Source organism: Meles meles, chromosome 4 (assembly GCF_922984935.1).
Source record: "Meles meles chromosome 4, mMelMel3.1 paternal haplotype, whole genome shotgun sequence".
In the NCBI taxonomy this organism is placed as follows: domain Eukaryota; kingdom Metazoa; phylum Chordata; class Mammalia; order Carnivora; family Mustelidae; genus Meles; species Meles meles.
In genome coordinates, this window is record NC_060069.1 from 146,096,712 (window position 1) to 146,122,769 (window position 26,058).

Here is a 26,058-nt window from a genome sequence, read left to right on the forward strand (position 1 = left end):
CTATTTGGCAGGGATATGTTACTGGACTCATAAATTATACGTCCAGGTGAACCGTCTGTACTGGAGGGTCAAAAGACCTTATACCTCCAACCATAAATGTCGCTTGTTTACAAAGAAGCAAAAAGTATGGCATAAATAAAATGGAGCCTGGGATGCAAAGAACTAAGATTGTGTTAGTTCACTCTTAGTTTTTTGGAAGGCTTTAGAAAACTATTGTATTTGGATCTCATTTTCCTTATTTGTTAGAAGGGGTTTATTTAATGATGATTAGATTTCTTCATAATTTAACGTTTTGTTTTCAAATGGGGAAAAATGTACTATACTTAGATGCTAAAATTATTTTGTATGGTGTTGAGAACTTATTTTCATTCTAAACTGCCCCTTTCAGAGTTCTTATTGGTTAGGACACAGAGTTTGTTTTGAAAAGGAGCAAGAAATGGTTTGGTATTCATGGAATTGATTGTATATTATGTATAAAGTCTCTATTTGATGCAGTGGGCCATCAGGAAGTTGCTGGAAGTTTTGAAGAGTGAAGCAGTATACCAAAAGCTGGTATTTAGGGTAAACAATAATTTTGAGCCTTACATACTGAATAGACTTAGAAGGAAAGAGGTGACTATACCCTGAGTATTAGGTAAAAGGGTACAGGATTAAGATAACAGCTGCCAAAATTATTTAAGAACTGTTAAGTCCAAAAGACATTGTAAATAGAAAGTGGTAAGACTTAGTGGTTGATTAAATATGGGCCCCCATCAAAGACATCAAAACATCCAGCTAAAAATGTCTCTATAGAGCATTGAAAAGAGGATAAAGGTGTAAATCCTCTTGTACCTATCCCCTGTACTTACGTGGTAAACAAAAATAGGGAGATTCACTCTGGGAGAAGACATTCTTGGGGAAAATATAGAGGTTGATTAGTAGGGGCAAAGGACTGAAGTCTGGAGAATGTGCTCAGCTACAGAACATAAAAGATCAGAGACAATGAAGAAAAAGTGCCCAGGGAAATAATGCACAAAGCAGGGAGGAACTTTGCCAAGTCAGTTATCTGGAGGCCAGAAGAACCAAGGGAGATCAGAGCAAAGCTGTGGCTAACCTGAAGGGTTAAAAAGAAGACAGAATTGGCATTTGAATGGAGCTTTAGGATTGACAAAACACTTCACACAAATTATATTACTTAATTCTCCTGTTAACATACCTGTGAGGTACCCGGAACTATTTTTATCAAGCTTTCATAAATGAGAAGCAGAGGTTCGGAACATGTTTAGGGAGACACAGAAGCAAGTCTTAGAGAAGTTAGAACTGTTGACTCCAGATCCCATTTTTTTTTTCTATGTGGGAGATGAGGCTACTGGAAAGTGTAAGGAAAGGTAGAAGGCTGAGGAGATCTTTAGGGGAAATAGAAGGTACTCTATTCTGGTGTGCCCTCTGGCACTATAAAGGCACAGAGAGAAGAGAGGGGAGCCTCTGTCATACTATGTATGGATTTAGAATCGGCACACGATATCCTGCAGGGGCACTGAAGGATGACTAATTTTTTTTCTGGCATAACAAGAAAATAATTTGAGTATTCCATTTAGAGTGTGGGTAATGGCTTAAAGATCATAATATGTTATTAAAATGCTTTCTGACATTTAGTGTATTTGTAGTGCGGTTTTCTCTTAACATATACATGCCTTCTGTTCACAACTCAAATTGAATTCAAAGCAATATTAACCTGAGGGTTAAGCCATAAGCCCGAAATAAGTATTTCATGATCTGAAAATATTGTTTAACTAAATGGGAAAAATATCCAAACATGAGCTCATCAAATATTGTTGAGGGATTTATTATCAAATTTAGTCACACTCTAGCATCATAGATCATTTAAAAGGGAAATAGAAAAAGTCCCCATAATTTTCTGGCTTTTTTCCTAGAAGTTAATATCAAAAGAAAAACATGAATATTGTCATAAGCAAAAATAAATATTTTCATATATCACACACTTCCTAAATTTTTTATAGGTATTGACTTTTAAATTGCTAGGTGCTATCTGATAGTAGGACACGAGGATTTTTTTTCCCTCTATTTTGAAATGAAGAATAACTCTTTTAGCTAATTTCTGTGGTACCATTTTGTCATTTCTGCTGTCTTTTACTACTTCCCAAGTTTAGTTTCCATGGGAACAGGATCAGTCAGAAAATATTTGGGACTCTTTCAGAATGTTGAGTCCAAGATTCCTAATTGGGCTTCAGGCACTTGCGGCTTAATTGATATGAGTGTCTGTGTTATATCTTTGAAGGTAAAGCAGACTGGGTTAAGATTTCACGATATGTTTGCCTTTTCAAAGATTTTTATTAAAGATTTGGATCAGGGAGCTTTAAAATCATTTAAGTATGTGGCAGAACATGCCTGGGGAAAAAAAAAAGAAATATCTTTAGGCATACTATTCTTGACAGATAAGAAAACTTAAGAGACCAATTATCCCAGTTAGATCATCAAAATTGGTTAAATGTTTCTTAGCTGAACGTGTTATCCTTTGGAATACAGCATATTGTGAGTAGGCAGAATTATATTGGGCTTAGATTTGGAGCAGGGAGTAATTAAAAAATCAAGAGGTAAGAGAAAATTATGGAATTGAAAAGCCAGCAAACTATACCAAAACGGCCTCAATAAATCCTGTGTCCTCTCCAGTATCTCCTTCATAGTTTTATAGTGAGAACAATTACCACCAGTGGAACATGGGAGATCATAGGTTTACCCTTAAAAAATTAACTTGATAGGCCACGTGACATCAGCTGTATAAGTGGAGAATATCCAGTTTGTGATGGTTTCCACGAAAGCTTTCAGGTTTCTGTTAGCTGAGTGTGTGTTCAAGCAATTCGATGGCGAGCTACCAATGGGTGTTACTGCCCCAGGGAGTGTTACAGAGTTCTGGGGACCCATTTGATTGTCACAATGATGGTGGGTGCTATACACTTGCTGGGCAGGGACCAGAGCTGATCAATATCTGTGCCAGACAGGATTGTAAAATGAAGAACTTCCCTGTGTCCCTGACCCTTCCTCTTTCATTCTGCAATCAAGTCCCACAGCATGTTCAAATAAGTGAAATCTTTATAATTATCTGAGCCTATGACTTACACTAATCTAGCTGTAAACAATATTTTTTTTTTTTTTTTGCACAGCCTTAATGCATAAGTAAATATCCACAGTGAGCCTGTTTTTCATTGTCCTGTACCATTTGGAATGGCTTCAGGTCTTTTTCTCTTAAATCCAGTTTAACATTTTAAGTATAGACTAATCCTGAATTCTTCAATATTGTGTATTCTAGAGGACTCATGTATAAACATTTATAAATCAAAATATATAATATTTTACTATATATTGCTTTCTTTTCATTTCTCTTTAATATTAAAGGAACACTAAAGTTTTCCAAATTTTATACATGTTTATATATATTTATATGTATGCATATATACACATATACACGTAGAAAATGTTATATTACCCATAAACTTTGTTTCAGGATAGTAAAGGGGCATAAAAAATTTCTTAGAAAAAGAGGTCTGGGGTGGATGGGTGCCTCAGTTGGTGAAGTGTCTGCCTATGGCTCAGTCATGATCTGAGTGAGGATCGGGGGCTCCCTCCTCAGCAGGGAGTCTGCTTCTCCCTCTCCCTCTGCCCCTCCCCCATCCCTCCTGCTCATGCACGCGCCACACGGTCTCTCTCTTTCTCACGCTCTCTCACTCTCAAATAAATAAATAAAAGCTTTAAAGAAAGAAAGAAAAAGAGATTCTGGTAGTGCTGAAAACCAACCAATTAAAATAAATGGATGCAAATTACATGTATTTCGTTACTGCAGTAAATTCTTCAGTTTGTGGAGGACAGGAAACTTATATTCTATTTTTAGGGAAGCAGTTTTTCCCTTTCCAGGGTTCATTTTTAGCTGATATGAGAGAAACAATTAAATGGGAGAAAAATATTAAAATAATGACTCTGTAGAATGCACTGAAGAATAACTGTTCATATGCACCCATGTTTCACTCAAATATGTCGTTTTTTCCTCTTATATATAGTTAGAATGAGGGTAATTTAGAGTCATGAAATGTGAAAGTTACTTTTAGATTTTCATGCAAAGAGGCTATAAACTTTAATATTATCAAAGATTTATTAAAGTATCACTAATAAAGCTTAGTATTATATTTTACTTCACCTAGTATTTGTGGGTCTAGTGTGCTAAGCAGTGTGCTAAATTACAAAGATATGTAGTTTATACCATCTTTTTTTTCCATCTTTAAAATATATTTCATGCTTTATGTAAATATAGTTTATAGTATATATAAATTATACTAAAAAAGTTTATACATCCTATTTGAAGACAAGACCTGTTCAGGTTTTTTTTTTTTTAATATTTTATTTATTTTACAAGTAGGCAGAGAGGCAGGCAGAGAGAGAGAGGAGGAAGCAGGCTCCCTGCTGAGCAGAGAGCCCAATGCGGGACTCAATCCCTGGACCCTGAGATCATGACCTGAGCCGAAGGCAGAGGCTTTAACCCACTGAGCCACCCAGGCACCCCAAGACCTGTTCAGTTTTGTTTGGAACAGGCATTTAATTATCTCTAATGGTGTGTGAAGCATGATGTAGGTACAAATGTGTCACACAGTTCCTAACAGTGTCATGTTCCTAATGCTATTCAATGGAAGACACAGATATGTAAAAGACAGTTTGTAATAAAAAATAATAAAGGCTTATAAAAATTGCTGCATCAGATAGAGAAGGGCTATGTACAGAAGGATAGAAGGGACTGGGGAAGGCTTTGCCTTTCATGATATTTGAGTGGGGCACTGGATTATCTATGGAAGTTCCCCATTTGTCAGGCGAGGGTTGGAAGGAGGGGATTCCAGGGACAGTGGAGGATGGAAAGACCTGTGGTGTTCAAAGAGCAGTGGGAGCCCTCTGGGGGTGCGGGAGGACTTGAACACAGAGTCTGTGGGGTCAGCGATTGGGGGGGGGGGCTGGAAAGACAAGCCAGTTCTGAAAGGCTGAATGAAGGAATTTGGCATTCATCCTGAAGGCAAGGCGGAAATCTCTGAAAGAAGCTCAGTATGATCAGGTTGTGGAGTGCTTGGGTGGCTCATCGGTTAAGCGTCTGCCTTTGACTCAAGTCATGATCCCAGGGTCCTGGGATCGAGCCCCGCATTAGACTCCTTGCTCAGTGGGGAGTCTGTTTCTTCCTCTGCCTCTCTCTGCCTCTCTCAAATAAATAAATAAAATCTGAAAAATAAATAGATAACCAGATTATATTATGAGAAGGTACCTCATGAAGGAGAGAAGCAGATGAATTGATACCTGTGCACATTCGTGTCCATCTTTAGCAATTTCCCTCCTGCACCAAAGAGCCATCTCTGCCCCTGAAAGCTAGTTTCTTCCCCGTGCTCAGGATTATACTCCTCCAGTCTCCTTGGGTCCTTTGTTCCATCTTCGCTTATCTTCATTGCCAGCTCTCCAATCATGGGCTACAAACATGTTGAAGCCTTTACAATTGCCGTGGGAAAGAGCTCACCATGATCCTGTAATGAAGTTCTTGAATCAGTGATCTGTATTTATCTCCATTTTTGTAACGACCACTCAGCCCACTGCAGAGTGCTCCCTTCCCATGCCACTGAATTGCTATCATTGTATCACCAGTGATTTACTAGCCTTTAAATTCACAGCTTACTTTCAGTTAAAACCTTACTTGACCTCTCTGGAACATCCAATATTGTTGACGCTCCCTCCTTGAAAATCTGCCCACCCCTGACTTCCATGACATCATTCTGCCCTAGTTTTTCTTGTTTCTCTGATTACCTCTTCTCAGTCTTCTACAGAAGTTTCCCTTGGGCTTTATCCTCTCTTACTCTACTCCACTGTTCCTGCTCTAAGTTATAGTTCCCCTTGGAGAGTCACAGTGCTCCTTAGCATGCCAAAGGCTCTAATAACCCCTACACTAGAGAATTTTGTTTAACTCTTTTTTTTTCAAGGATTTTATTTTTAAGTAATATCTACATCCAACAGGGGGCTCGAACTTAAAACCTCGAGATCAAGAGTTGCCCGTTCTGGGGCACCTGGGTGGCTCAGTCGATTAAGCATCTGCCTTTGGTTCAGGTCATGATCTCGCTTTCTGGGGTGGAGCCCAGCATCAGGCTCCCTGCCTAAAGATGAAGTCTGCTTCTCCCTCTCTTTCTGCCTGCTACTTTCCCTGCTTGTACTCTTTCTCTCTCTCAGTCAATAAATAAATAAAATCTTTTTAAAAAAAAGTTACATATTCTACCGACTGAGCCAGCCAAGCACCCCTGCTTAACTTACTAACTGGATGTTTCCCAAACTTTTATGACCATGGAACCCTTGTCTTTCTCTAAGACACTAAAAGTCAGGGGCTAGTCTCAGGGAGAGGAGACAGGAAAGGAACATCAGAAAAGAGAACCAGGAGAGGATGTTGTTGCAAAAACTATCAAATGTGACAAGTCATAAAAGGCTATTTAATTTTATCAAACTGGATTTTGTCAAGATGTTACTTAGAGCTTTGACAGGAGAACTTTTTTTTTTTTTAAGTCGTTATCTATTTATTTACTTATTTATTTGACTGTGAGAGAGAAGAGAGAGCGAGGACAAACAGGAGGACAAGAGGAAGAGGGAGAAGCAGGCTCCCTGCTAAGCAAGGAGCCAGATGCCCTGGTGCCCTGACACGAGAACTTTCTAGAAGTGGTGAGACATAGGAGAGGCCTTAAAGATTGGATAGAATTTTAATGCAGAGGAGACAGAGCCTTCACTCCTGTGCACACCTCCCCTCCAAGTGAAGGCTATGTGAAAAGGATAAGGAAGACTATCCATTGTCCTTGAGGACATAGATGTGGCTCAGAGGGGGGTGTTTGTTAAGGCTTAAAGGGGAGTGACTGACTATATAAGGTTGTTCTAGGTCACTATTCTTGGGATATAAATGACTGAGCATTTTAAAGTATTTTTTTTTTAATTTATTTATTCGTTAGAGAGAGAGAGTGCACAGGCAGACAGAGTGGTAGGCAGAGACAGAGAGAGAAGCAGGCTCCCCGCCGAGCAAGGAGCTCGATGTGGGACTTGATCTCAGGGCGCTGGGATCATGCCCTGAGCCGAAGGCAGCCGCTTAACCAACTGAGCCACCCAGGCGTCCCGACTGTGAGCATTTTAAAAAATTACGGTGTATTGCTGAACCTCCAAAAAGAACTCCTAAGATACAAACCACCCTTGTATTAGACACCCCCAAATTAATTTATTACTGTATTTCGGTATGATGCCTGTGTTGGAGTTCTCCAGAGAAACAGAACCAATAGGGAGTGGCTTTAAATAAAAAGACTTATTTTGAGGACTTGGTTCATGGCATCAGAGAGGCAAGCAAGTCCAAAATCTGCAGTGTGGGCCAGCAGGTTGGAGACCCAGGAAGAGTCAGTGCTGCAGTTCAAGGTCAATGGCTGACCGAATTCCCTGTTGCTCAGCAGGTCATTCTCTTGTTCTGTTCAGGCCTTCGCCTTATGGGATGAAGCCCACCCACATTATGAAGGGCAATTTGCTTTACTCAAAGTCTAACCACTTAAATGTTAACTTCATCCAAAAACACTGTCACAGGAACGGCCAGAATAATGTTTGACCACATATCTGGACATTCTGGCCCATCCAAGAGGACACAAAATTAACCACAACGCTATTTTAAATTATATATTAAAACTTTTAAAACAAGTAGTTTTACTTTAAAAAACAAAACCTCTCACCGTGGGGTGCTGAGTTGCTCAGTTGTTAAGTGGCTGCCTTTGATTCAGATCATGATCCCAGGGTCCTGGGATGGAGCCCTTCATCGTGCTCCCTGCTCGGCCGGAAGCCTGCTTTCCGACCCCGCCTCCCACCCCGCCCCCCCCCACTTGTGTTCCCTCTCCTGCTGTGTCTCTGTCAGATAAATAAATAAAATCTTAAAAAAAAAAAACAACACTTCTCACCTTGTGTTATTAAATTTAGAATTTTTAAAATGGATATTTTTAAAAACAGGAACAGTGATTTATGGCTTTAAAACCACATTTTAGGTAACTTCCACATACTACATACCGCTACTACTATGTACTTTTTTGCTGCAGCACAATATGAAAATTAATTCTGCACAGTGATGTTGTGATAAAGTGTTTTTGACTTCAAAATTAGCCGCTTCAGAATCTTTCATTGATTAATTTTGTGCAACTCATCCCTTAATTCAAAAAATTAAGCATAGCTCTTTATATTCTGTTTCCATTTTCTCCATAATTAACTTTGTTTCCATTCATTTGGCAAATAGTTAGCTAGTATCTACTAGAAATCAAGTAATTCTTGGCCCTGGGGGTATAGATAAGAAAATAAAGCTCCCTGCCTTCAGTGCATAAGTACATCATATAGTGTGTTAGAAGGTGATGGGTACTATGGAAAAAAACAAGAATCAAATCAGGATTAAGGACATCAGGGAGTTTGGAAGGAAAAAGGTCAGATGGAGGTAGGGTTGCAATATGGAAGAGGGTGGCCAGAGTAGACTGCATTAAGGAGGTGTCTGTCCTCTGAGCAAAAACTTGAAGAAGTAAGAGAGTTCATAGACATCTGAAGGAAGAGCCTTTCAGGCAGAAGGAACAGTCAAGCTTGGCCTATTTTGAGGATAAGCAAGGAGGCCAGTGTCCCTGGAGCAGACAGAGGGAGGAATTGAGGAAAGGAGGTGGAAAGGAAGCAAGGCCAGATTGCATAGGACTTCCAGGCCAATGTAAGGGTGTCTACATTGGGGAAAATGGATAACTGATCCAAGGTTTTGAGCAAAAGTGCCATGATCCAATTTAACATTTTAATGGATCTCTCTAGGATGCATTGAAATTAGATTTTAGAGGAACAGGGTACAGCAGAAGGCGGGTCAGGAGTCTTTTGCAAGGAGCCAGGCAGAGATGATGGCGCTCAGAGTGGTGGCAATGGGCATAGTAAGAGATCGTTCTGGATGCATTTTAAAGGTAGAGCTAATAGGATTTGCTGATGAATTGGATACAGGCGGTGGTAACTGGAATCATTAAGGATAAGTGCAAACTTTTTGGCCGGAACAACTGAAAGAACAGAGTTGCCATCATCTGAGTTGGGGTAAGTGGGGCAGATACAGAAAGAAAGATGAGGTTTGGACATAGTGTTTGAAATGTCTGTTAAACCTTTAAGCGACAGAGTTAAATAGGCATTTGAATCTGAGTCCAGAGTTCAACAGAGACACCTCGACCGGAGATATACATTTGGGAATTGTTAGTATCTGGGGGTGTTCAATGCCGTGAGTCTGGATGACTGCATTAATGGAGGACACCTAGGCAGAGAAGAGGAGGTGACCAAGGTCAGACCTGTGGGAAGGTAAGCTAGGGAAGTGTGCGGTCCTGGATGCTAAGTGTAGAAGGTGCTCTCAGGATGAAGGTCGTGGTGAATCGTGTCAATGAAAGTAGTTAGGGAAGGTGTCTCCATCATTTATCGTGTTTTACAGATGACGAGGCAGAGCCCAAAGAGGCTGTAGCTGACCCAACTAGGTCACAGCAAAGATACAGCGGAGGTCGAATTTAAACCCAGGACTTGCCACTCTGAGCAGCCGCTGTAATGAAGACATCATGCTAATCATTTAAAGAAGGGAAAAAATACAGAACCCTGGCAACGCATTCTCTGTGTTTGCTATCCATCCGAATACATGATTATCGCGGAATTATTTGTAAAACGCTACGCTTGGGTCGTCCCATTGGATAAAAAGCGCTGTCGGGGTGCCTGGGTGGCTCAGTGGGTTAAAGCCTCTGCCTTCAGCTCAGGTCATGATCTCAGGGTCCTGGGATCAGGCTCTCTGCTCAGCAGGGAGCCTGCTTCCTCCTCTCTCTCTGCCTGCCTCTCTGCCTACTTGTGATCTCTGTCAAGTAAATAAATAAATCTTTTTAAAAAAGCACTGTCAGGTGAGAGGGGAGAGCTGAGAGGCGAGTATTTGTAGAGAATCTACTGCATGCCAGGAAGTAGGCCAAGCAATTACATGCTTTATTTAATCTTGTAACCCATTAGGGAAGGCACTGGTAGGTTTCATTTTACTTCAGTGGAAACTGAGGTTTGGAAGGTTAAGGCTGTAGCTTGCCCCAGGCGACGTGACCGGTAATTCATGGCACCGGCACAGGGCACAGGGTATTCAAAGCTAGGGGGTCTCCTTTCATCTCTATCAACTGTGACTTCCTGAAGACAAGGAAGGATTCTGTCCCCAGCTGTGATGAAGCCTTGGGCCACCTTTATAAGAGATAACCCTTTCTTCACCCATCTGGACTTTCAGGTTGCTTTTTGTTTGATTTCAGATATTTAATCAAAAAGCCAAGCTGTTGAAACGGTGCTGCTGCTGGTGGTGCAGTGCTGATGAGTGCTTTCTCCCATTGGGTGAGAAGCCAGGTCTCACACCCCCGCAGCAAAGTAGGACGTGCTAGCGTTGCCTCTACAGCATTTCAAAGTATCTGGTGGATTTTGTGACCAATGCAGTCCTCCTCGTGCTACCTGGGACGTCCAACAACAATTTCCTTTGGTTTTTTTTTTTGTGCCAGTTACACTTATAGACACCATATTTGGACACAATTATCTTTGTCCATTTTGTAAATGCTTCGTCTGAAAAAGTTTCAAAAATTGGATCTCTCCTGGCACGTGCTCATTTCCTGACCTGCTTAGGATGCGGCTCAGATTGGATGTAGGCAGATTGTCTTAGTTCGCTAGAGCGAAAATACCATAGGCCTGGTGGCTCAGAAACAAGTATCTATTTCTCGCAGTTCTGGAGGCTAGAGGCTAGAAATTCCAAGACAAGGTGCTGGCAGATTCCGTGTCTGGTGAGAGCCTGCTTCCTGCTTACGAGCCGCCGCTCTCTTGTTGTGTCCTCGGGTGGCTGAAATGGGGATCTCTGGAGTCTCTTTCATGAGGGCGATATTTCCATTCTTGAAGACTCCATCCATGATCTAATCATCTCCCAAAGGCCCCCACCTCCTAAGCTCAACATACTGGCCATTAGGATTTCAACACACGGATTTGGGGGGAGGGAACACAAACATTCAACCCATAACACAGATTTTCATTAAACCATTTCTTTTACTGGTCTAGGTGATTGACCCTGAAGAGTAGGTTTTGGTGTTGGAGTGTAGAGCCAGTTTTGAAATAAGAAGAGTGAGTCAAGGAACTGTCTTTATGGAAAGAGAGGGGGGAATTATAGTTCCTGCTTGTAAAGCACCTGAGAAATCAGGGTAATTAATTCTGAGGAGTCTTACCTGATAGTTGTAAAATATGACAGCTAAGCATTGCCAAACCATTGTTTCTATGGTCGGCATTTCAAAATAAATCGTTCTTTTTCCTTTGGCTTCCTCAAGACTAATCAAAGGAAACATGAAGCAACAATAAGTTGGGAGGGTTTCCCTTAGGTTTCAAATCTCTTCTGGAACCATTTACGGTAAGAGAATTTAATTAGTAACATATGTATGACCTGGAAGGGCGAAAGCTTTTATGAACCCTCCTCCAGCAGGAGAGTTGAAAAATTAAATTCATACAACCGCCAAATTTTAAAAGTGAAATTTAAGAGGGAGGGAAGAGCTAAGTTGTTGGTCATATAAAATCCTTAATATTTTGAAGGTTGAACTATTAGGCAGTGAACTCTGGAGATTTGGAGATCATTTTCTTTATTATGTGGTCAAGTCCAGAAAGCTAAATAAATTCATTAATAAGAAGAAGCCCATCATTGTATGCAAAGATAATTAGAGCCTTCACTAAGAAAAATTGTATCCTGGGGTGCCTGATTGACTCAGTGGGTTGGGCCTCTGCCTTGGGGTTGGGTCGTGATCCCCAGGTCCTGGGGATCGAGCCCCGAATCGAGCTCTCTGCTCAGCAGGGAGCCTGCTTCCCCCCTTCTCTCTCTGCCTACTTGTGATCTCTCTCTGTCTGTGTCAAATAAATAAATAATATCTTTAAAATAAAAATTTTCTTAGAAAGAAAAAGAAAAATCGTATCCCCAAAAATCTTATTCTTAAAAGGTTTTTTGTTTTGTTTTTTTTAGAGAGGGAGAGTGCATGTGCAGACATGCTGGGTTGTCGAGGGGCAGAGAGAGAGAGAGAGAGAGAGAGAATCTCAAGTATACTCATGCCAAATGCAGAGCTGGATGCGGGTATTGATCTCACAACACTGAGATCATGACCCGAGCCAAAATCAAGCACCGGATGCTTAACCCAATGAACCACCCAGGCGCCCCTTATTCTTGCAAGTTTTGGAAAATGTTCACCCATTGCTAGGCCCTCCCACTTCACCTCCAGGGCCCCTGGAGGTGCTCATGCAAGGGAGAGCCCCAAAGCTTATGCCTCATTAAATTCACGGTCAGTCCTCCTTCCTTTATGTGTTTATTCATTATATTTTATAAATCTTCTGATTCAAAAAAAGATTTAAGACATTAACAATGCTCTATCTTCCTCTGAGAAATGCAAAGATCGCTTCATTTGCAGATTATAAATTGACAGATTAGGAATATTGGAGAATATGTTTGACATCTTGTGCTGATCCCCGTAAAACTCAAATTGTATTCATTACTGCATGTTTGCACTTTCAAAGATGAAAACATGGGATCCATCAAAGTGATTCCCCAAATTCATTCAGTAAAGCAGAGAAATAAGAGCTACTGGAGCTACAAAGAGCTTAAAACAAACATCTGTGTAGGCTCAGGGTGAAAAGAGCTTGGTAGATGGTAGAGTTCAACTGACATATGTTACTTACGTGGATTTATACGTATCAAATGACTGCAAAATCACCATTTCACTACCCCTGAAACACACAGCCCTGAGTAATCTGTGTGTATCAGCTGTCAGGACGTTTTGCGCAGGGATTCCCAGACTCGTCTACCTTGGTGATTCAGAACCAGAGTTCAGAGTCCAGATTCAGAAATCCGCTTTGAACTCTTGGTCCAGAGCTGATCAAAACTGGAGAAATGATCTATAATACCTGCTCTCAAAAATTATTTATTTAACAATTATACTGGTATGTTCATTTCTACTGAGAAATATAATTGTCAAATACTGGTGATGGTTCTGGACTTTTTATCTTGAAAAACCATACTGAGATTTAGGAGTTAGTCACTGCTATGTCAGATTAAAGGGCAGGGAATTATCTTAAATTAAAATGTCATCAAACTATCAAAGCCTGATACACCATCTCTGGTAAAAGGATGCACCAGGGCACCTGGATGGCTCAGTGGGTTATACCTCTGCTTTTGGCTCAGGTCATGATCTCAGGGTCCTGGGATCGAGCCTTGCATTGGGCTCTGCTCAGCGGAGATCCTGCTTCCCCCTCTACCGGTCTCTCTGCCTGCTTGTGATCTCCCCCTCTCTGTCAAATAAATAAATAAAAATTCTTAAAAAAAAAAAAAAAAAGGATGTGCCAAGGCACAATCCAGACCACATGAGTCAATTAGTGAGGAGAGACACTCAGGTTTATTATCTTTACGTTTCCCATCTTAGTATTCTTTGCCTTAATACCATGTGTTTATTTTGATATCTGACTACTTTAGTACTGATTTCTTATTTTACAGTAATAAAGTTTTGGGGCCATTGCTTCCTGGCATCTTAATTTGAGGGAGAATCAGTCAGAACATCCAATGGTCACCATCCCTGTCTTCCATTGAGTGTGTGATTTTTGTTAGCATCAGTTTTGGAAGATGACATTCCTCTATTTGAGTTGACTATTGTCATCTATCTAAAATGTATAGTTAACGCCAGTGGTGAACAAATTGTGTGTGGCTGAGATTGTCACTTGGGGAATATTTTTTTTTTTAAGATTTTATTTATTTATTTGACAGAGAGAGAGATCACAAGTAGGCAGAGAGGCAGGCAGAGAGAGAGGAGGAAACAGGCTCCCTGAGAAGCAGAAAGCCCGATGCCGGGCTCGATCCCAGGACCCTGAGATCATGACCTGAGCCGAAGGCAGCGGCTTAATCCACTGAGCCACCCAGGTGCCCCTCACTTGGGGAATATTAAAGAAAGATCTCAGAATCCTAAAATTGCTTGTTTCATGTCCTTGTGGGGAGTACCTGGTGAGAAATGCAGCTGTTGATGGCTTTCTGATACACAGGACACTGTTAAATTTGAAGAGGTGCTTGAAGAACACTTTAAAATTTTTTTTGAGAATTTATTTTACTGTAAGAATTTAGTTCACTTATTTCATTTCTATCTAATATCATCTCCCAAATTGAATCATTCAGCTGTTTGGGTAACAGAATGCCTTGAAAGTTTTCCTAAATGTACTAAAGTGTATAACTTATATGAAAACAACTGTGGATGCAATTCTGAAATACTGTTCTTTTAGAACTCAAATGACTAAAAAATAAATAAATAAAACCCCCAAAAAACAGAAAAGAGGAAGAGACATACCATTTTTGTTCAGTATTTAATAAATATACAAGTTTTATTCAAGTTACTTGTCCAGTGTCCATAAATATTTGCCCCTTAACATTTTTCTGTTAAAATGACAATCCATTATGTACTTTCTGTGTAATATCTTTACCCTAAAGATTGAAAATGGGTGTGAAGCCATCTTCAGAGCGTCTGACAGACTCGTGTTTGGTATGTCTTTCTCCGCAATGCCTTGTGCCAGTCTGAGAATGGGGGGAGGGGGAAGGTGTGTGGAAGCAAAGTACTAGATGTAAATGTGCATTTTGCTTCTCTGCAGTCTAGAGCTGTGACCCTGAGCAAGGACCTCTCCCGGCCCGCCACACCTGTCCAGTGAGGATTTTAACCCAGAGGAGTCACATCTTACTTAGATGCTAGATTCTTAAGGGGAAAATTTATTCATAGTCAAAATCACTCTTTAATTCTTTAGGTCATCATTAACTCACCAGAACACCAGCAACGGGTAGCTCTAAAGCCAAGCACATCTTTTATTTTTCCTTGCATTTCGGTATGGTTTCCCTTTCTCTTATTAAAAGGGCCCGAAGGATTGCCTGGGTGGCTCAGTTGGTTTGGCAACTGACTCTTGGTTTTGACCCAGATCACGATCCCAGGTTTGTGGGATCTAGCTCTGCTGCGCTCTCAGCGGGAAGTCTGCTTCTCTCCCTCTCCCCCTGCTCACATGCTCTCTCTCTCAAATAAAGAAATAAATCTTAAAAAAATAAAAGAAGGGCCAGAATGTCCAGTGTGAGAGGCTAGAAGGACAGGTCTCTGTTTCTTTCTCTGTCTTCCTCTCCCTCTCCTTCCCCCTCCTTTCCTCCTATCCCCTTCCCTCTCCTTCCCCCTATCCTCTCCCATCTCCCTACCCTCTAGACCTACTATGGTCGAATCATAGTGAGACAGATGAGTCTATTAAACTAACTCCTGATTCGTACTTCATTGGGATACATTTTACCCTATAAATATTTATCCATAATAAATACTGAAAGTACTCTACATCGGAAACTAATACTACATAGTAGGTTAATTAATTGAATTTAAATTTAAAAAATGCAAATATAAAAAAGCGTCCTTTTAAAAGAATGTAAAAGTAAATAAAGATAAAAAGTGTCCGGGTACGCCTGGGTGGCTCAGTCGGTTAAGCCGCTGCCTTTGGCTCACTCAGGTCATGATCCCGGGATCCTGGGATCGAGTCCCACATCGGGCTCCTTGTCCAGTGGGGAGCCTGCTTCTCTCTCTGCCTCTGCCTGCCACTCTACCTGCTTGTGCTCTCTCTATGACAAATAAATAAATAAAATCTTTAAAAAATAAAAAAAATAAATAAGAAGTCTCCTTTTAAAAATAAATAAATACTGGGTAATATTATTTTATCTGTTACTACTAGCACTGTGCATCTTTTCTATATTTGTTAATACAATAATTATTTATTAGTGATGGTCAAAACCACATGGCTATTAATTTCATTTTTGAAAACTTACAAAATAACTCATATCCACAGTTTTTATAACTTGCTTTGTTCATGGTTCTTTGTAATGTGCTCCTAGAACAAAAAACCTCCGTAACACATCAATTTTCCCTCATCGTGTTTCCAATTAAAAGTGTTACTTTAAATACTACTCTTATAGTAGGTTTAAAAATTGTGGTATAAATATAAATATTTATTCTTAGTCATACTAAATGATCCTTTGTCACATGAGAATATTTTAGATGATTGATAGACAACATAAGAAATTTTATTCTTAGAGTTGAGGGTAAAGAAACACAAAAGATTTTGTTTGGTTAGGGATTACTTGACTTGGAGTTGTTAGCAGTTATGGAAATAATCATCTCTTAACCTCATTTTATGAACTTCTGCCCATGATTTTGGAACACATCCAAAACTATTAAAGATGTTTTGAGGCTAACTTTAAAACAATTGTTGACCTCAACCAGCAGACCTCCATGACAATTTTTTGTTTTCTTTTTTAACTCACTCTGGAAAGGTGAAGAAAAAATAAAAATCAGTCAAGAAAGCAGCCAGCGGAGACTCTTCCCAACATCTGTTAGTGAAATGTTGGTACAAAATCCAACATTTTGTTTTCATAAAGTCATTGGGTTCAAGTTAAAAAAAAAAATACACATACAACTGAATTCCAAGACAAGAAAGGCTAAAAACAAGAAAGAAATCTTATAATGTACAATTGTTTTTTTAAGATTCAGAACTTTCTGTTTAAATACGTTCATCATAGGTGACCGCACATTTTAAGTGTTTTACTTAATTAAAAAACAAACCTTGAAATAAATAGAACCAGAGGAAGCAGCATAGCTAGAAAACACTTAAAATCACAGAAATAAATATCCAGGTACCAAGAAATAGTATCTATTTATTAATTTACTAAAACCAATTCTCTTTATAATTGTTTTGCGTTCATAGTTTTGTCAATTCAGTGAAACCTCTCTTTTTTGGTGTTTGGGACTTTTTTTTTTTTCTATCCAAACATATACATATAAAAAAGTTCTGAAGAAATTAATAAAATTCCTGAGTTAACAGCCATTTTTTACATAGAACTTTTAAAGTGATTTTTGAAAATTTAAGAAATCTTTCTTTAAGGGTGTTTTAGCAAGTCAGAAACTGGAATTGAGAAAAGGGGAAAATATTTGGATGCAGTCCTAAATCCTCCAGTTTCAGATTGGACTAACATTCACCTCAAATGAAAGACATCCAAGCCCGCCGAAGAAAATAAACACTCTCAATAGGCAGTGCAGGGTTTGAAAAGTTCAAAGATATGATGATGTGGAAGGAACAAAGATTATCATTTTCTATTTTGCCCAGATTTTCCCCTCAACTGATTTCTAGGGAATATGAGTCTTCATTGTTTTGTCTAAAAAATCCACGAAAATAGTTCAAAAATCAGAAGAAATGCCTGTCACAATCAGAACTTCTCTGAGGGCACTAATTTACACATTGCTAAAGGAGAAAAGGGGCTTTTTCAGAGTGAGCTTTGAAAGTTTCACAGAATAATGATTTGGAATCGGAATCATCGGATAAACGTTCCGCAGTCGTGTCATTTAAATGTAGGTGTAGGGCACCTGGGTGGCTCAGTGGGTTAAAGTCTCTGCCTTCAGCCCAGGTCATGATCCCGGGGTCCTAGGATCAAACCCTGCATCGGGCTCTCTGCTCAGCGGGAAGTCTGCTTCCTTCTCTCTCTCTCTCTTTGCCTGCCTCTCTACCTACTTGTGATCTGTCTGTCAAATAAATAAATAAATCTTTTTAAAAAAAATAAATAAAAATAAATGTAGGTGTAACACACAATGAACGTAGGAGGTCTGGCTTTCCTGGCTTGCCAGCTTAGAGCCTCTGCTCTCTGAAGATCTGGACCCTCTTTACACTCTACAGAATAAAATTTGGGAAGGAGAGGAGGAACTGGAAAAGAAAGGCATATGGGGTGAGGGTGGGGTTCAGAGGATTATGGGACATAGTCTGGTATGCGGCAGAGTAAATGGAAAAGGGAAAAGGGGGATACTTAAAAAGTTGGCTTGGACCCCTTCATAATTTTTTTTTTTTAATACACAAGCAAAAGCTGTATTTTGAAATCACTCTTCGGTGACCTGACATCTCTCTAAGGCTGGGCCTTGTAGGTCACTTCTTTATATGCACAGATTTACAGTTGTCAATAAAAGCAATCAGCTCAGTTCTACATTCTTCCCAATAGACACCAGCTTTGCCGATTTGTCTAGTGAAGAGGTTTGCAGTTTATAGATACAGAACCTGAATAGCTGAATAATGTTAGATGGGAGAACTAGACACTTGAGGCCTTTAGGTTTCTAAGAGTTTTCATTTCACTCACAATTATATTTGCTGTCCAGGCTTCTAAGGGAGAGCAGAAGAAAAAAAGAAAAAAAAAATCCCAAATAGCATGTATTTCTTAGGAGCAATGAAGTCTTAGCACAGGGTCATAATTTACATGTCAGTGTCCCTACAGATGAATAAACCAAAGATGGCGTGCTGTGGGAAACACTTTTCTCTCCTTCCCAGAAATGTAATATATTTCATACCCAAGAAATTCTGATCTCGTAGGAACTTTTTTTGAAGTCCTTGAACTCATGGTTGTTTGGTCCTTCTTTAGTCTCTTTATTTCTATTCCTGGTTCTTCAAAGCAGCCTTACTGTTAAGTATAAAGCACTGGTTTTCCACCAAGTGTTATTTCCCCACCCCCACCCCCTGGGGGCGTTTGGGAAGGTCTGGAAGCAAGGGATAAGTTTGTAAAGCAACTTAAACCCTTAAATAATTAGCCTTTATCCTAAAGGGGCAATACCTTAAGCGCTAGGGCATATTGGGCTAAATTAAGGACAAAGCCACTTGTTTAATAATCAGGCTCGGGGCTCCTGAGGGGCTCAGTCCATTGCTCATCGTTGGACTCTTGGTTTCAGCTCAGGTCATGATCTCCGGGTCCTGGTGTCTAGCCCAGACTCAGGCTCTGCACTCAGCGGGGAGTCTGCTTCTCTGTCTCTCCCTCTGCCCCTCCCTCTGCTCATACTTCCTCTAAAATAAATAAATATATCTTTAAAATAAAAAGCCTTTCATAGTCAAGCTTGTCAGATTGTGTTGTCTGTCCTTGGGCCCTGACAGGTCCATGGGTTTTGCTTTGGGAAAGGAGGGCAGAAAACCACAATACAGAAAATGGAAAAGACATAGACGGTTTGGCTTGGTTTTTCTTATTTTGATACTTTAAAACTTATGGGTTATGCATGTGTGAAACAATCAGCAAACTTTAGGCCAGTTTTCCTTAATGTTGCATTCCATTCAGACATTTGCAAGTGGTCTTTGGCGCTACTTTAATTATCCTATCTGTTTTAATCTTTCAGATCATAAGGCCTATGGATTCTCTGCCCCAAAAGACCATCAAGTGGTCACAGCAATAGAATATCAAGGTAGAGTAACTTATGCTTCTCACGGGCTGTGTTGTTCAAATGACTCACAAGTATGACGTGTGTGATGTTATCTATTTGTTGGACTATCTGCCTTCCCTCACACTAATTCTTCCTTCCGAAATGCTGCTCTGTGCTGTTTCCACTTGAGAACTTTCTCCACCGCCTCAGTGGAAATTTTGGACATTCGATGAAAGACCCGATGTACAAAGAAGGCCTCTAATTGCGTACATTATCTGCAGCAAAGCAGATCTAATTTGTGAAACTGGTAAATGGAGGTCCTACAAAGTTTCCAGCCAGCTGGATATGGTAAATGGAAATTAATGCTGCAAACCCCACTCTATTTCATGTTTTTTGTTTTTGTTTTTTTTTGGGGGGGGGAGGGTAAAGAGTCTGTTTCTTTTTTTTTTTTTAAGATTTTATTTATTTATTTGACAGAGATAAAGAGAGAGAGAGGGAACACAAGCAGGGGAATGGGAGAGGGAGAAGCAGGCTCCCTGCTGAGAAAGGAGCCTGCTGCTGGTCTCAATCCCACGACCCTGGGATCATGCCCTGAGCTGAAGGCAGACGCTTAACTGACTGAGCCACCCAGGCACCCCTCTACTTCATGTTTTTAAGATGACATTAATATAGCCTATTTTGGGGTGCCATCTTGTTATGTATTTAACTTCTTAAATATATTTACAGTAGGGAGTTGGTGTTTAATGGGTATAACATTTCACTTCTACAAGGTGAAAAAGTTCTAGAGATTCGTTGCCTGACAATGTGAATATACGTAACACTACTGATTTATTAAAAATCATGAAGATGGTAAAAAGTTAAAAAGTGTTAAGATGGTAAATGTTAAGATACATGTATTTAACCACAATTAAAAAAATTTTTAAGACCTCTAATACCCAAGGAAAATTTTATAAGGGCTTTTATAAGTTTGCCTCAAATATTGACCACCTACTACTGTTACGAAATTTTTTTACCTAGAACACGGTAATACTAGGCAACCAGAAGATTTACCATATCCTAAGTGTGATGCTTGTTTGAGCCGGAGATTGTAAACACTTAAGAAACAAGTTTCAAAATGTGTCTGAGCTCTTGTCTTCAGGCACGTCTTAGGTTCCTGGAGTTGGAAGAGATAGGTCTGAAGAAAAGAGACAAAGATTAAAGAAGAGAACTGTGGGTAGGAAGGAGCGAAGTAAATTAGTATTTAGCTAGTACTTATAATAGTGCCCAGCCCACAGCGTTACGTATGCTTCGTCGGTAAGAATACGCTACAGTAAGAACCAGCCCGCCATTCACAAGTAACACATCACTTGATAACAAATTACTGAAATAACTATTTCAGTTAATGAAGTCCTAATTTATTACATGATAAAGCTCAAAAACAATCACTCTTTATCATGAATTAGTTTTTAGTGGAGAGACGTGGGAAGAGCAAATTGGTGATTGGGAGTGATATAGGGCTATGAAGCACTTGTAGAGAGGATAGACAGGGCCGGACATGGTGTTGAAAAGGAGACCAGGAAGGCCAAGAGAAGAACCACACAGTGAGAGGCAAAGATGGGCCAGGAGTCTGTAAGGACAAAAGAAGTGAATTGCCCTACTCTGTACTTCCCTGAAGGTTCTCACTGTTGGGCCCATGATGGTACCATGAATATACATCCCTACCACCCCCACCACCACCACCACCCAGGTCCTATGGCATGTTATCTCAGTTAGGATGCCAAAGTTATACTCTACCGTCTTACATTACTTAAAAAAAAAAAAAAGTAGTGAGGTGGAATTCACATAACATAAAACCCACACATTCAAGTGAATGGTTCAGTGGCATTTAGTATGTTCACAGTGTTGTGTAACTACCACTTCTGTCTAGTTGAAAAATTTCCATCACTCCAAACTAAAATCGTGTGCCATTTACATTACTTTTTTTCTTTATTTTTTTAAGATTTTATTTATTTAATTGACAGACGGAAATCACAAGTATGCAGAGAGGCAGGCAGAGAGAGAGAGGAGGAAGCAGGCTGCCTGCTGAGCAGAGAGCCCGATGCAGGGCTCGATCCTAGGACCCTGAGATCATGACCTGAGCCGAAGGCAGAGGCTTAACCCACTGAGCCATCCAGGTGCCCTATTTTTTATTTTTTGTTTGTTTGTTTCCCCTCTGCTCTTTTTAATTAAGAATAATAGGGGCACCTGGGTGGCTCAGTCGTTGAGCATCTGACTCTTGGTTTCAGCTCAGGTCAGGATTTTAAGTTCCTGAGATAGAGCCCCACATTGTTGGGGCACTGGTGGGGGGAGGGGTCCTGCCCTCAGCTAGAGTCTGCTTCTCTCTGTCTGTCCCTTCCCCCACTCACATGCTCTCTTTCTCTCTCTCAAATAGAATAAAAAAAGTTTTAAAGAAAAAGATGGATATTCTGATTCTATTTTATATGTGCCCCAGTTGTTCCAACTTGGCTCTCCTTACAGCAAAAATAAATTTCTATCTTCTTCCACATTTTTAGTCGTAGCATATTTCATGCAGTGGCTTGATTTTAGTCTAAAATAACTTGTGATTTGTGTATATGTGTAGGTATGTTCCACATCATTCATTTCATTTTTTTTTTTTTTTGTCTCTTGTCTCTCTGATGTCAACAAATCGTGAAATAATTCCTTCTTTGCAGCACTGCTGTTTTGTATCACTTCCCATAGTGGTGCCAAGAACAGAACGAGACTGAAGTGAGAGCAGCTTTGCTAGGCTTATAAATTATATGAGTAGCCTCTATGCAGAATGTCCAACACTGTGAGCTATGAATCAGTTTAATAGCATGCTTTTCTTCACTGAAGTAATTTCTTGGTAATTTTTCAGAGCTGTGTTGGTTGTAGCAATTCTATTTTTGCATTACATAAGATTTTGATGATTTTTAACTTGAGCACAGAGAATAAAATCAGAAGATAATTAACAGTACAGAATCCTAGAAAAATTAAAATCCACAGTGATTTCTAGCGATGTGATTCCTAAAATGACTGTTTTGCTACATGAAAATATTACTGCTTATATGCTTTTTCTAAACAAAAGAATCAGCGTTCCTCGGCCCGAAGGAAACATATTTTTTGGGAATGAAATGATCATCTTAACAAAAGAACTTGAAGCATTTTTATGCTTTAGTATGCCTTGTTTTGAGAAAATAGGAGTTATGTCTGTATCCTATCCTGCTGTCTCAAAGGTTTTAGCTCAAATTTGAGTGATTCTTAGGTAAATTTGGGTTGTAGAAAGCAAGGATTTCTATCACGTCAAGGTGTAGTTACAACTACAACTAAAAGAAGTTTCTCAGGGGTGAAAAAAATAATAACCATTGATGGAACACGCTATGTACAAAGTACCACAGACACCTAAGTGTATCAGTAATGTACTCCCTCACTTAACTTCAAGATGGCTTCATGAGATGAGTACTGTTATTTTCTTTCTTTTTACAAATGTGAGGGTAGGGATGCCTGGGTGGCTCAGTCGGTTAAGCATTTGACTTCGGCTCAGGTCATGATCCCGGCGTCCTGGGATTGAGCCCCCCTCATCGGGCTCCTTGCTCAGTGGAGAGCCTGCTTCTCCACTGCCCCTCACCCTGTTCGTGTTCTCTCTCTTTCCCTCTGTCTCTATCAAAATAAATAAAATCTTTAAAAACAAACAAACAAACAAATGTTGAGTATAATGTTCAAAAACAGTAATTTCCCCAACAGCACACACACAGTGTATGGAGGAGGTCTGACTCCAAAAGGCCGTGCCTTAAACTACTACCTTACGGTATAACAATCCTAAGGGCTGCATACAAGATTATACTGGTCGCACATTTTCACTGCAAATAGAGAGGAGAGTCCATGGTAGTTAGCTTCTCAGTTCACCTGGTTCTTTATCCTCAGATGTTGACCCCATGATTCCAGCTGACTTACTGACCCCCAGTTACCGGGGGGTCACGGTGTTGACACCTTCAGATTGAGGCACTGACTATGGTCTTGCTTGGAGTGTCCCAAAGAAACACATAGTGAATTCTAACTTCGAATTCTAGGAAATTTGTTCTTACATCCTAAGGAATCCTAATTATTTTTTTCAGTCTTTAGTCAGATGGGTCACTCTCTAAATGAGCTGAACTCTAACCTCTCAGGTGTTTTGTAATTGCACACTAACACTCCTGTTCTACTAAGCAGGGTAGAGTAGAGCACTCATTACCTCCCAGTGTAGCATTTAATTCACTTTATGATATTTCTTGTAAACAGATTTTTTTAAAGATTTTATTTATTTGACACACACACAGAGATCACCAGTAGGCAGAGAGGCAGGCAGAGAGAGAGGGGGAAGCAGGCTCCCCGCTGAGCAGAGAGCCCCATGCGGGACTCGATCCCAGAACCCTGAGATCATGACCTGAGCCGAAGGTAGAGGCTTAATAACCACTGAGCCACGCAGGTGCCCCTATGGTATTTCTTGTGTGCCTGACTCCCCCTGCAAAGTGTGAGAGCTCAAAGAACAGGGATCTTTGTTTTGCTCACTGATATAGCTCAGCAACAATGCTGGACACACGGTAAGTACTCAACATCTGAGGATGACCTATACCATCGCTTCACATTTCCATGGTCATTGTGAGTAAGGCGGGAGCGGCGTCATTGCATTTGGGAAAACCATCGGTTTTGTTTTTGAATATAATTTGTGCAGAGGTTTTCCAGAGAGCAATGAGGACAAAAGTCAAATCTTCCTGGTGAAAAAGGCGGTGCATGTGTGTGTCTGTGTGTGTGTGTGTGTGTGTGTGTGTGTGTGTAGTTAAATATATGAAACAATGTGACTGAATACAAATTTATTCCTAAGACTTGAGCGTTGTGGGCTAAAAATGAATGTGGGTGTGTGTTTAATTGTTGGAAACTCAACAAAATACGGGAAGGAAACCTATCTCAAACTCAAGACTCCGGAAAGTCACCACCCATTCTCCTTAATCAACAGAACAGAACCGTGTTTCCTCAGACAAGTCCCTCAGCACACATTTGTCTTTGTAGCATAATTGTAAACATGTCTGTAAAATGATGTCTCTTTGTCATGTAAAACCTGCTCTAAAAACTTTAGGCACCCTTGAAAACAATTTTGTGGGTTTTTTTCTTTCCCTTGCCTTTCTTTTCTCTGTCCTATTTTCTGTTTTCCATTACCTTGTATTCTATTTCTCTATTTCTAGCAATATGTGTGGAGCTAAAAGGAAAATTAGAAACTACATATAACAAAAGGAGCACCATAATTTTATCATATAGAAATCATCACTGGGTTCATATTTTTGTACACATTTCTATAAGCTTTTTGTCCATATCTATGCATATATTAATAAAACCTGGGATAATAAAAGTATTGCTCTCTGATCTACCATATCATGTAATATCCTGAATTGTTTTTTAATAGCATTAAATCTGCTACATCAAAACCAGAGGTATGGAAAGTATTTGAACTTAATTTCTCCTCTAGTCAAAGATGTGTGCTTTTGGGGTCAAACTGTATGCATTGTGAGGAAAAAAAAGTCTCAGAACTCTGAAGGTGACACTCTAGGGAGCGTGACTGAAAAGTACTTTAAAAATATTTACAACCAGAGGTTTCCTTTTGTCAACTCAAAGCAGCTGGTAGGTAAGTGCTGGCCCCCCCGACCCCCACCCCTACCATGGCTAGTCATCTTGTTTGGACAGTTAAAAGAGGGGTTCCTTCAGAGGTTCCGGGAGTTTTTAATGGCATAAGAATAGTAAATTTCCTGTAATAAAGTGACTTAAATGAGTTACAGTGAGGCAGTTAAATGTGATGCCAAGATTAAATCTTCTCAAAATTTATCTATATAGAGATACGACGTAGAAATTCATGATTTAATAGAAGATCATATCAGGTTTGTATCAATATATCCACAGAAAGGATTATCAAAGAATGGCTCTGAGTGAGGACACAGCATGTTGATGGAAAGTTTGTGGATCCCACAGGCTGCAGCAAGTGCCTTTCTCTGTTTACCTCCATGGCACTCATGGCACTTATCACAATGGAATAAAATTACATTATCTTGTTTGTCTCTTCTCGTAGGCTGTAAACTCCCTGACGACTGAGGCTGGGAATAGTAAGATAAATGATAAATAATTGATCATAACTGCCATTTTTCAATGACTTACCATGTCCAAGCATGTGCACTCTGCATGTATTACTGTATTTGAAGACTCACTACAACTCTGTGACATACTGTCTTATTTCACAGGGGGTAACTGAGGCTCACGAACTACGGTCAGTGGCCTAGAGTCGTGCAGTTGTTATGGAGAAGAGCTCTAATGCTTTGTTTCATCTTTGGGCTAAGCCATCATGTTGCCCATTGAAGTAATTTATGAATGAATGAATGAATGAATGAATGAATGAAATTATAAAGGAATACCTTAACTGTTTAAAATTTCACTTGAGTAAAATATAAATTCATAGGGACAGTTAGAAAACAAGTATTTTTGTTGTTGTTCCTAGAGGTTATTTTAGCCTGTAAATCCCCGAAGAAGACCATTTCCTCCAGATTAGAGTGGAAGAAACTGGGCCGGAGTGTCTCCTTTGTCTACTACCAACAGGATCTTCAAGGTAAGAAGCTATAGACTTGATGAGGTGAGAACAGGAGAACACCAAGTATAGCCCGAGTTCTTTAGTTTACAGATGAGAACAGGACAGGACTAATTATTGAGAATATTGGGTGTTTAAATCATTTTGTTTTGT

At 39.9% G+C, this 26,058-nt stretch overlaps 1 protein-coding gene across 1 annotated transcript in view; it reads left to right on the plus strand.

Annotated features, from left to right (window-relative positions):
- The window catches only part of JAM2 (junctional adhesion molecule 2), a 64,029-nt gene that overhangs the window by 17,379 nt on the left and 20,592 nt on the right, over window positions 1-26,058 (plus strand). The window contains exons 2-3 of the mRNA XM_046002964.1: window positions 19,281-19,346; window positions 25,819-25,926. Of these exons, the coding sequence (XP_045858920.1) occupies window positions 19,281-19,346; window positions 25,819-25,926 (174 nt within the window). The remainder of the gene's footprint in view (window positions 1-19,280; window positions 19,347-25,818; window positions 25,927-26,058) is intronic.